The following is a 12,763-nucleotide window of genomic DNA, read 5'->3' on the forward strand; positions in this document are numbered from 1 at the left end:
GGTATACCATATAAGGATAAGACCTTTGCTAAAGCTCTTCTATCAACACAATCGAATGCTTGCTCGTAATCTATACAACTGAGGACCAAAGGGGTTTGACAACGAAGGGATTTCTCAATTATTAACCTAAGAGTGAAAACTTGGTCGACATATTCTCTACCTGTCTAAAATCACACTGTTCTTCTCTTAAAACTTTGTCTACAGCTTCTCTCAGCCTAAAAAGTATCATATTACTAAGTAATTTGCTACATACAGAGACCAGACTAATGCCTCGATAATTACGACACTCACTCTTGTCACCTTTCTTATGCATTGGTTTAATTAAGTTTTTTTAAATCATTATATACTTCCACTTTTTCAAATATCACATTCATAATCTTCAGTAGCTTATTTCTAACCTCAGAGCCACTATACTTAAGAAACTCATTTATCACACTATCAGCCCCTGGAGTCTTGTTATTTTTTAGTCCTTTTAGTACTGTCGCTAATTCTTCCTCACGAAGCAAATCTTCCTTCACATCCAAGGTATGACAAACTTTTCCATTTTCATCTGTATCTTTTCCTGCAACTGCATCTCGGTTTAGCGCATTTTCAAAATGTTCCGCTCATCTCTCTTTAACTCTTTCCTTGCCACTAATTGTGGCCCCATTCCTGTCTTTAACTAGGATTATGCTGTCTAGTTGTATCTTCCAGATCCTTAGCAAGTTTATCCATGGCCTCCACTTCACATCTCCTTAGTTCATGTTTTAATGCTTTCTCCATTTTCTTTACATTCCTTTCGTTTTCATATGATCTATCACTCAGAACCCCTTCTACTTTCTATTGAATATAAAGCTTTTTCACTAATATTCCTAGCTGCAGCCTTAACTTTCTTTCCTAAGACACCATCAGTAACTTCAAAAATCGTTTTTCTAAAAATTTTCCACCCATCTTCCACATTGTCAAATTTTAAACTCTCAAGTTTAGTATTCACCTGTTCCTGGAAATTTTCTCTAAAATTTTCATCCCGAAGTCTGCCAAAATCAAAACTCTGCGGGAGGTAGTTACCCTTATGAAACCTCAACTTTGAATTAACATTAGACACTACTAGATGGTGGTATTTACTTTTAACATCAATAACAGCGCTCCTATATACCCTATTATTTTGTTTTGATCCTGCTTGTCTTCGGTTTACAATAACATAATCAATAAGGTTTCCTCCCTTACCATCACTTACTCTCATACCAAGTCAACTTATGGGCCATTTTATGACCAAACACGGTATTGGTTATAACTAGGTTGTTATACCTACAAAATTACAAAAGTCTGTAGCCATTACTGTTTTCTTTTCCTAAACCAAATTTACCTAGGCTAGGATACCATCTATCCCTATTTCTATCAGCCTGGGGATTAAAATCTCCTAGTAAAAACACCATATTTCTACCTGGTACTCTCTATTTGCTCCTGTATTTGAGCCACGACTATGCATATTCACACCAGCGTGACAATATGTGGCTAGCCCACACTAGCAAGCAATCCCAAAGAAAGGGTTGGTATTACAGATAAATTTAAGCCATATTAAGAGGTATTTCTGAGAGGTCTAAATGAAACTGCTGACTGAGTGTTAGATTTCAGTCCCCCTCCGCCAAAAAATTCTTTTAACACCTCCCATCTTAACTTTAAGCTGTAGAACGTGTTAGTCCAAGTAATTCACTCCAACATGACAATATGTGGGTGGTCGTCTGGCACGCCCTACCACCCCCTCATCATTCCTAAGACATTTTCCAGATATTTTCTTGTTAAATCATGCCTTAAATCCATTGGTTCATGTTTTTACAAGCCAAACCTCTATGACACTACAAGTCAATCCACACCACCGTGCCACACTATTACTGGCCCACTGCCACCCTAAAGCACCCCCTTATCATTTCTAAGACATTTTCCAAATATTTTCTTGTAAAAAATCATTCATTAAATTTATTGGTTCATGTTTTCGAAACTCAACCCTCCGTGATGCATCATGTCAATTCACGCCACCAAATCACACTATTATTATCTGGCACCCTTGAACACCTCTTCATCATTCCCAAGACATTTCCAGTTGTTTTCTTCTAAAAAAATCTTGTTAAAAATCATGCATTAAATCCATTGGTTCATGTTTTCGCCAGCCATTCCTTCATGATACACCATGTCAATTCGCACCACAGTGCCACACTGTTACTGCCCCTCTGGCATGCTCCGGCACCCTTCATCATTCCAAAAGAATTTTCCGGGCATTTTTTATAAAAACATCCGCTTAAACTAGAATCAATGGTTTAAACTTAATGAACCCCCAAGTAATGCTTCTTCTGATGGTTTCTGGCAAATGAGGCCAGCGTGACACAATCTACCAGCCCGATGACACCGTCTGGTGCACAATATCGCGCTTAAGGTTTTGAAATCTTTTCCCCACAAAATGAATATATAAACCAAAAATGACCATTGTTTTTACTTGAACAGTGAGAACTTGCCAGTTTACAATTTGAATTGCAATTGATTGCAATATTTCTTGCTATTTCACATCCTCTTTCTTCTTATTTCCAGCGATTTTGTAAAAAATTCCTCTTTATTTTTAAAAAGAAACACTTTCTTGAATTAGCCTTTTCCTTATTCCAAAAACATGTAGAAATCCAGACCAAACCGTAGACATCAAGACCAACGCATAGAAATCCAGGCGAGCTCATAGAAATCATTACCAAAATGTTAAAATCAAGAGCAACCTCTTAAATCGTGACCAGTACATGGAAATCAAGAGGTCAATATGTAGAAATCTAAGAAAATTCCTAGATATTTATAACCAATGCATAGATATCCAGAAAAATTCATAAAATCGAGATAAATCCAAAATATATAACTCTAGCAATCAGGACCAATCCATGGAAATCATAACCAATACAAAGAGATCCGGACGAATTCATAAAAATCATAAGCAATGTAAGGAATCCACATAAATTCATAAGAATCAGAATCCAGACCAAACCCAAGACATCAAGACAAAACTGAAGAAATCAAGACCTGTCCATATAAATCCGGAGAAATCCCATAGAAATCATAACCAATGCATAGAAATTCAAAGGAATTGTGCGGAAAAAACCTTCAGCTAATAAATTTTCCCTGAGAGAAAAAATTCATTGAAAGAAAATAAAATAACATCCCGCATGCACATCATCAACGTAACACACGTGTGCACTGCCATTGCATCATTCCCAATAAATCTACAGTCACGTAGAATTACTTCACCCGCAATAAATCTATCAAGTCACGCAAGACTGCGTAACATCCCACGTATGCACCGTTATTACGCAATATTCATGTGTGTGCTCCCTTCAGTTACAGCCGGGACTTCCCCGCCTGACTAACGGACTATAATAAGTGCTATTATGTAACACCCAAAACCCATTAAATAACAACCCGTAAACCTTCCCTATTATGTAATAGACGCCTGCATCTCTTAGTCAACATTCTCTGTCACGGAAAATGTACCTGCATCTCTTAGAAAACATTCCCTATCACGTAACCGTTACAGGGGCGCTATAATATTGCCCAGGTTTGCGACATAACGTCTTGAGGAGGTAGCAACTTCAGATTTACCCCTAATGAGTGATTTTAAAAGCATTTTTCCGGCACTACTGGCTTCACGGCCTGTAGAGGACTGGAAAACACATGCTATTGAAATCCTATGCTTACCAAAAGAGAGGGAGAGAGAGAGAGAGGGAGAGAGAGAGTAAAATAGGAATATAAAATAACCAAAAAAGTGACAAAAAGAAATAATCACGTAAAAGAATCACTAAAATAATTAAAAGGATCGCTAAAAGAATTGCACGAACCAAGAAAAGAAAGATTATAAAATCACTAAGGATTATAAGAGAATTAAAAGATCAGTGAGGAATAAATAAAAAATAATTAATCCTTTTACTTCTGCTCAATCCAATTTAAACTATGGTTAGGATTATTGGATATAGCTGGTGCTCCAGTCACTATCAGGAGACTTTTTGGTCGCAATAGGGTTAATCCTCCCTTCATGTACTTGTGACACAACGGTCACGATTTATAACCTTCAATTTTGTTTTCTTCTTTTGAATTTCTTTAAAGGGCCAGAACACTGAAAGCGAAATCTGTTTTTGGGATTCAATGCTGTATCCCGGGGGATATGGGGCTTCAAAACTCCCCTTGATATGTTTACCCTACTCATAAAAAGTAGCAAAAATGAATATAAACAAATTTTTAATGCGTTTCTAACGTTTATTAAAAACAGAAAATCCTTTTGCACCCCCTCCTTCTGAAAAAACATGGATGCGGCCCTGTTGGGATTGGTTATGTGGAAGGTTATACAGCCATATGATTTTTTTAAAAGGCTATAGAAAAATTGCAAATTCATTTCCTAATGAAAAAGGATTCCGTAGCAGTTTTAAATTTTTTGGTTGTAGTGGGCACCAAATAATATTTTTAATGTTTGAATTTTTCCTGACGAAAAGCGTTGCCAAATTTAACCAATAAGCTTTGCATAGTTATTTTTATGGTTCAACGTGGCAACACTGACAAAAATCTAGTACTTTCTAGAAGATTTTTAGTTTTTGAAACAAACAAAAGAAATATCTTACAAAATTACCGTTTCCAGTTATGAACAGACCTAAGATGGGTCCAAGAGACAAAAATTGTTTTTATTGTGCATCCTTGGTATTTAAAAAATGAAAAAAATGGAAAAGAATACTTAAAAAATCTAAAAATCAGTACTTAAAAAATTTGCTTATCAGTTTTTTTAGAGAGCCAACCCTTTGTAGCAAATATAACATTACTATTCTGATGACTTTACATTTTTGGCTAAAGGGAGTAGCACATAAGCAAAGAGTAATTCCCAATTTTCTTCCGCATATATAACCGATTTATGTTTTCCAAACAAAATAATTTTGAAAGTACTAAACCCATTGGTCGCCTCCCATCAGTTTCACTAGCTAGCTATTTAAATTTTTATTAATTGTCCTGACTTATGGAATTAGTAATTAGAAAACTCGATTTGAGATACATATTTCTTGGGCACTGAATTTGGCAAGCTACTGCCCTGACTTTATATCTGTAGTGGCTCAACCGAGGTACCAAAGAAGTGACTTTAGTCTTCCCACTTTTTCTCTAAAACTAACATTTTACAGCCCTAGATAGCAGCTAAAATGTCTTCCTTCTCAGCCCCAAAAAGTATGAATAACTTTTAATAGTGTGAAACTGGCACAAGTGTCGATAGAAGACTATGAACGCTATCTAGCGTTTGGTGATACTTCACATTTTTAGTGTAATAATAAGAATAATTAGCTTAATTGCTATAACTGCTAAATTTAGTGTTGTAAAAAGTGTATGATCTCAGTTCCTGAAAGAAAAAACAGTTACAAAGCTTAAAATAATGCCGAGTACCGCCAAACACTAGATGGCGTTGATAGTATTTTTTGTCAACACTAACGCCGGCTCCTGCTCTTATAAGTTACCCGTACTCTTCGGTTCAATCTACAAGCCAAATTTCCATTGTTATCCACATTGAAACAATAAAATATGCACCCTTTCTTTTTCTAGAAATAGAAATGGAGGCAACTGAAAAAATATCAATGGATTTCATAGAAGAATATTACGAAATAAGTGATGGTCTGGATGATTCTACAACGATCAGAAGTACACCAAGCTCCAGACTAGAAGAAATAGAAAAAAGTATAAATAGCTTTATACGATCATCAAGCCTGCGGAAGACAATCAGTCCTATTGTTATTTGTTACTTAGTCTTTAAAATGTCATTTTTCTTATTCTAATTTACAATTAATAAAGTTAATTTAAATATTGTTTAAAATACTACATACTTGATTATTTAAAACACCCGGACATAGGGTAGAACGAGAGGATTCCTGTTCTAAGGTTCATACCCCTGTTTTGGCAAATTCTAGTCATGAGTAGTACCGAAAATCTATTCCTTGTTCAACCTTTAACACCAAAGTCATTTTACTGTGTCTACAAAAAGATACACACAAGAAATAAATCATTTGCTTCCGACCTATTTTAAGAAATAAAAAAGAACACAACCAGCGGAAAACTCCCATAGATTTTTTTTTACCCCTCTCCCCTCCAGATTTAAAAAATTCTTTTTTTCAACAATTTCACTGAAAAATACGTTTTCTTGTATTTTCACTGAAGTTATGTTTCTTATGTGTTTACCTTGAAAAAAAAAACCCTCCCATAGATTTTGAAAAATATATTTTACCTCTTTCCCTTTATACTGAGCGAGTTGGCACCCCTAGAAACAACAATAAAAGCACCACTGGATTATATAGAGGGGTACAAGGCGGTGTTTAGGTGGGGGAGGTTTCTGGGTTTGACCCCCCCCCCACCAAAATTCCTATCAGACCCACAAAAAAAGTAGTAAAAACGCATTTAAACTAATTTTCTATGCGTTTCCTAAAGATTTTTTTGTAAATTCACCCCACCACAACTGCAATGTCCTTTCATTATTAGCTTATTATTTCCTTATTTACTACTGTAAATGTTGCCCTCAGGAGTAAATCTGTTCTACTCTTCCTTAATAACCTCATCCTGCCCACTCTTTCTATGGGCAAGTCCCAATGAACCAATAATTGGAAAACTTTACTTGGAGTAATACTTGGCTGTTTTACTATTCTTTATTCCCCTCTTACGTCTCCCATCTCACACCTGGATAATGCTAAACCACGATTAACCAATCTTAAACCTAAGTAAACTTCCAGCAATATTTAGTTGTCTTTATTGCCCTTATCGTCAAACCCTTGATGTTAGTAAGGTATGATTAATCAATCCTAACGGTAGAATGTTCTTGGGGACAGCTAGTCAGTTTATATTTAGTCTATACTGAGCTTCTAGTTTCTACAGTTTATCATCAATAATTTGGAATAGTGTCTATTTTTAGAGATAGACTAGAATTAATGCGCATTTAAATATTCTGAAGAGACTTGACTCAATCCACAAGCGTGCATTGAAAATTATTGGAAATGTAGACGACTATCTGTCCCTTGGTTCCCTTTACCGTCTGTCATGCTCAGTTTTTGTTTTTAAATTTTTATCCGGTTTACTTCCATCTCCCTTCCACAATCTGTTTCGGTTGATATTGAACAACATAATCGAAACACGCGCTCTGCCTTTGACCTTCAAGTGAGACGAACTCCAACAGTACGTTCAGATTCTTCCCCGGATGTAGCATGTGCTAAAGTGTGGAACATACTTCCAAAAGAGCTGAGATGTAGGAGCTCCCTCGGGTCTTTCAAAAATAATTTTAATAAATATTTAGTTAAAGGTCAATAAGTGAAAGATAAAAAAAGAAAGATAAATTAAATTAGATGAAGTTTAGATTTTTTAGTATATTCAGGTGAGGTGGTTGTACGTCTGGGCAGGGAGGGAGGAACCCTATGGTTAATATTTAAAAAAATATATATATACGATGAGGAGGCGTGTGGTTGTGTCGAAGGGTGAAGTGGGAGCCGTACTGCGTGTTAGTGAAGAATCTTTTATGTTTATGGGTCTCAGCGTGAGTTTTGTCACAGAGCAGTGTATTTTAGGTTTAATTATTTCCTTTTTTAATTAAACCCGATTGAACCTTGAACCTTCACCGGTTTCTATAATGGTACCAGTCTTTATTTTCTTTGCTGCCACTTCAATTCCTGGCCGTTTGATTCAGTATCAGGTGCAGTAGATAAATCCCTTGAGTTTGAGACAGGCACGTTCGCAAAAACTTGTTTCAGGTGGCCAAAATTAAGTTAGAGAAATGAAATTTCGGAGGTGGGCCCGGAGGCCCCTCTGTGTACGTGCCAATTTGAGATTCATACCTTAAATCCTTCTTATTAGTTTTTGCAATGTTATCAGATCTTATTTCCCTCGCTGTGGCTTCTTTTTGCTTACTCCTTGATTCAATGATGTCCAGCTAATTCCATCATAAAATATCCTTGGAGAAATCCCTCTGGAAAATCGTCACAATCCCTATAGTGGTAAATTCTCCCCAATTCCAAAACCGAGCAGCCAAAGCGAAAGTAAGACAAATAAAAAGAAGGACCTTGCTTTCCCCGTAATGATTTTCTCGAACCTCAGTTCAGTTGTGTCCAGCTAATCCCCCGGGAAACCTCTCCGAAAAACTACCCGATAGGAAAGTTCCCCCCTCCCGGAAAATTATCCAAAAAAGCGAAATTGACCAGGCAAAGATCATAAGTGAGGCAACCAAAAATAAAGAAGTAGGAAATAACGGATATATAGGAAATGAGTAACTATATTTAAAAAAAAAACTGTCTAGAGAAAGGACTGTCACTAGAGTAACCGTTAAGGCTAGTTCTTCTACCATACTAACAACCCACTGCAGCACCAAGCCACCTGAGGTTAGCACAGCTACTTCAGTCTACAACAAACGAAGAGCAAAAGTTATCATTTTAAAAAACAAAATTAACAGAAGTTCAGAATTTAGTAGAAATATAGCACACGCTATTTATGAAATGAGTTTTCAAGGCTTTGGTTATATCGGACTACTAAATATTTTAGTGGTTTGAAAAATCAAATTGTTAGATTATTTAGAATTCTATTGTTATAGTTGGAATGCTTTGTTGAAAAACAAGGTCGTTTTAAGCATCATAAAGGCAGAAAAACTACTAATAAAATTGTTTTCAACCGTCTGCTTTTAACAGAACAAAATGGAAAGAAATTGAATTTAACGAGTATGATAGCGATTATGGTTCTACAATCAAAATAATAAGATGTGTGATGATATCATATCTCAGGAAGGGATTTTCTTATTAAAGATGTAGAAAATAGAGTTCCTTACTTCAATATAAGCTATTTTGTTTTGATTAAAGGAATTAAAGGTGAATATCTATTCACTATATTAGTCCACAATATTTTTTAAAATATTCGCAGAGGAGTTTGTGCCTCTCATGTGTTTGCCCCCCCCCCCTCTAGATTTTTGATAGTATGTTTTAAGGCATTTGTATTGATTTTTTTCGTATTTTCATTTTAAGAATTTAAAAAAAAATCGTAAATTTGCCTCCTAGATATTAAAAAATACATTTTGCCCCCCCCTCTAAATTTTGTGACTCAATGCCCCGGGTCATATCTAAAAAAAAATTGAAATCTGAAATCAGGCACACTGAGAACTTCCTGCCTGAAAAAGACGATCTAGGTCGGTAACAATTTTGAGAAAATTCGTTTAAATCCTTAATTTTGGGGAAAAAATTCAAATTGGCCGCACTGCGAGTTCCCTGTGGTATTACCCACTTTGAATGACCAGCTCCCCGATAAAAGGGATGTAAAATTTCACTTCATTTGCAGTCCAACTTCACAATCAAATTGTTAAAACCACCGATTATGACGACATTCATCATCTTCTATATGAAAATGCAGTTATTTTAAAACTCTGATTTAATTTTGAATATTTTTTTTTAATTACAAAAGGCACTAGATGCGGCCATTTCCTTTTAAATTAGCAATGAAAGAGCTCTGTATGAGGTTCCAGTACCTAGGGGAGAAGCAAATGCGGAAAAGTGTATTTGTCGTACAAAATGTCAAGTGTGTTTCTCGATTTTTGGGGAATTACAGGCTCCTTGCAAAAACAGAACATATTGTCCGTGGAGCCTAAAATTCTGCACAATAATTAAACATACATGGGGAAAACAATCCCAAAAAGGCAAGTGATAATACTGAAAATTAAACCATTAGATTAAGCATATCAGGTAGCTTTACTATAAAGGTTTCTAGCTCCTATCCACACAAATATTGATCATTATTTTTTTTAGAAGTATCGCAGATGCGTCTTTAAATTTCTTATGAAGAAATTTTAGTTGTAGGGTCACCCAAAACAGTCGGTAGAAATGACCAATGCGTCTTTTAAAGTCCACCCCCTCCCCAATTTTATGACTAGTGACGCCTTTGGTCGATACCAAACCAGGTCCACAGCAAATAATTACTCGCAATTCTTAGTTTTAGTGTGTTATCTCTCTGCAGGGGCGAATCTCCAGCATTTTATTGAGGGGAAGGGGGCCAGAGAGGTGCATATATGGATAGTCAAGGGGTAATGGATATATAATATCTTTTATCCACATTTATTAGGGGACAACTGCCCCCCTCCAAACGACGCCCCTGTCTCTCTGCATTTCCCTCATTGGAAAATTCTTCAAGAGTTACAGCTATTTTAGTATTTCCAGATTATTTTCTTTGACCTTTAACTTACCGTGCTGTAATAACTCCACCTTCAAAAACGCACAAAAAAATTAAATAAAAATATAAAATTAATTATTATACTACACACGTTCTACACTATACATTTTGCCTAAATTCTGGGATATAGTTAGAATAATCACAATTTTTTTTTTCATTAATTTTGCTTGTTACACTTTCTTTTTGGCTGCTAAATTCGATATTTGGGGTGAACTTTCCCTGGGGGGTTTTTGCCAGGGGGATTTTCTGGAAGATTTTCCATGCACAGGGCAAATACACATAAAACCTTGAATTTAGCTTCAAGATGTGATAAGAAAAATCATTTTTAATATTGACACATTGCTACAATAAATATTGCTTATTATAAATTTTGTCTATAGTTGTCAACCAAATGTATGACTATTGAATGTTACTGATTTTGAATAGCCGGCGTTTACCAACACCCCCCCACCCCACCCCTAAGGAAAAAACACTCCTAAATAAATAGGGAGTATTTTCCGCCGGGGTGGGGGAGTATTTTCGGTGTGGGGGGAGTAAACGCCAGCAACCCAAATTTAGTGACATTTAATAGCCATCCGTTTTGTTAACAACGATAGACCCATATTTTGTATGTTGTTTTCCCAAAACTGCGCTAGATTTTAACTAAGAAACAACAACTAAGGAACTTGAAACACAACAGCAAGGCTCTCTGATACACTGAATCTGATGGTGGGATTTCAACGTGTACCCCAAAGGACGTCTTCTGCTTTCTACTGAAGACTAATGTTACACTCGGTCCTTTTCCTACTGCAGAATGATAGTAATGTTTCCATATAATAATAATATTTATAATTTCTACAATAATATTTTCTCTAATCCTGAAGCTAATAGAATCGGGTTTACAAGGTAAAAGCACTAAAATCTGGAAATAAAAAGGTCAAGTTATGTTCTTTCATTTTTTTGTACTCATAGCAAGGTTTCTTAATAATTAGTTTGAAAAATCACATGTTTTCCAAAGAACATCTTACGATATTTATTGTAATAATGCATCAATATTAAAATTGATTTTTCTTATGTGATCCCGAAGCTAAATTTAAGATTTTAGGTGTATTCCTCCTTCCAATGGAAAATCTTCCAGAAAATTCCCCTCGCAGACATCCCCCAAGGGAAAGTTCACCCCACATGCCAAATCGAGCAGCCATGTTATACTCGGAAAATACTCCCTGTTATTTTAGGGGGATATTAACCGTGTGTGTGTGTGGGGGGGGGGAACTCCTAGAACGGCTGAATTGACTTAGTCAATGAAAGATAGATAAATAGAATTGAAAAAATACACATAAGCTAATTTCTAGAAAAAATATAGATAAAACAGAGTAATGACAACCCAATAAAAAAGAATACAGTTTAAACTTAATATACAAAAAGAAATTGTATTTCTTGCGGATGTGTGTTCTACATTAAATAATATAAAACTTCATTATACTTTAATGAGCTATGCATATTTTTAGTTAGCATATGACCTATTAATTATATTCATTTTGATGTATGTGTGAAACAAATCACAAGCTTGATCAGAAATTAGCAAGATAACAGAGGGTAAATTTTTTGGCTTTTCTCTGTTAAATAATGATGAGTAGCTGATCAACTTTTTGGGCTCATTAAAAACGCAGTTTCGGAATGGTTTTACCAGCTACAGTTTTATATGACAAATATAAAACCTGGTTAATTTTGACTTGAAAATGACCTAGTTGTTAAAACCCGAAAATTCAAGATAGCGAGAAAAATGATGGTTATTCACAGCCAGCTAAAAAACGAAAAAAAATGCTAATATTTCGACCAAGCCCTCTACTCAGTAGTGGCGCTAATTCGGCAAATTGTTTGATTAGGGTATATGGATTTTATACTTTTTAAATGACTTCTTTTTGATACTTTTTAACCGGATTTTTTTTACTAGGCATATTTTAAAATCTGGAGGGGTGTATTTGTCTTGTTTTTTTTCGATTTTTGCTTTTTTGGGAAAACAAAAGCAGGCATTCTTTAAAGCGTAAGGGGGTAATTCTTCCTTCCCCAATTAGCTCACTTGTTGCTCAATATTATTCAGTTTATAAACGAAAATGAAAGTTGACGAAATAAATTTATATACCGCGAAAAATGACTTTTCTCTACTGTTTTTACCGTTCCTTTTTTTTCCTTTTTTATTATTCCTTTTTCTTTTGTACTAAGGACGTCTGAGTGGAGATCGCAGCGAGAAAATATGTATGTTCTTTTTCCCTGACTTTGAATTTTTCCAAAACATTGGAAAACTCTTGACTTGATCCTTTTTGCATATTTTCAGCCTTCTAAGAAAAAGGATACCCTCCAAGTCAGGCAGGCCCCGTCTCCCCTTTTAGACACACGTTCAATTTGCGTCCTCTATCTACTAAGGAAAAGTATACTTGAGCATAGACAGAAGGAGAGCGTCGGAGCCCCCCCCCCATGATCCTAATGTTTCTTATTTATCAGGGTTTCTTGTTCAAATTACCAGTAAAAATAGTTTATGTCATCTTTGTCCTCCCCCAAAAAATGGACTTCC

At 35.5% G+C, this 12,763-nt stretch overlaps 1 protein-coding gene across 2 annotated transcripts in view; it reads left to right on the forward strand.

The window, feature by feature from the left end:
- LOC136040543 (lachesin-like) overlaps positions 1-5,833 on the forward strand; it is an 83,533-nt gene extending 77,700 nt beyond the window's left edge. For both annotated transcript variants that reach the window (XM_065724744.1, XM_065724745.1), the window contains one exon: positions 5,578-5,833. In XM_065724744.1, coding sequence (XP_065580816.1) covers positions 5,578-5,807 — 230 coding nt within the window. In that variant the 3' untranslated portion in view covers positions 5,808-5,833. The remainder of the gene's footprint in view (positions 1-5,577) is intronic.
- Positions 5,834-12,763: the final 6,930 nt, after the last annotated feature.

This window comes from Artemia franciscana, chromosome 21, assembly GCF_032884065.1.
Source record: "Artemia franciscana chromosome 21, ASM3288406v1, whole genome shotgun sequence".
In the NCBI taxonomy this organism is placed as follows: domain Eukaryota; kingdom Metazoa; phylum Arthropoda; class Branchiopoda; order Anostraca; family Artemiidae; genus Artemia; species Artemia franciscana.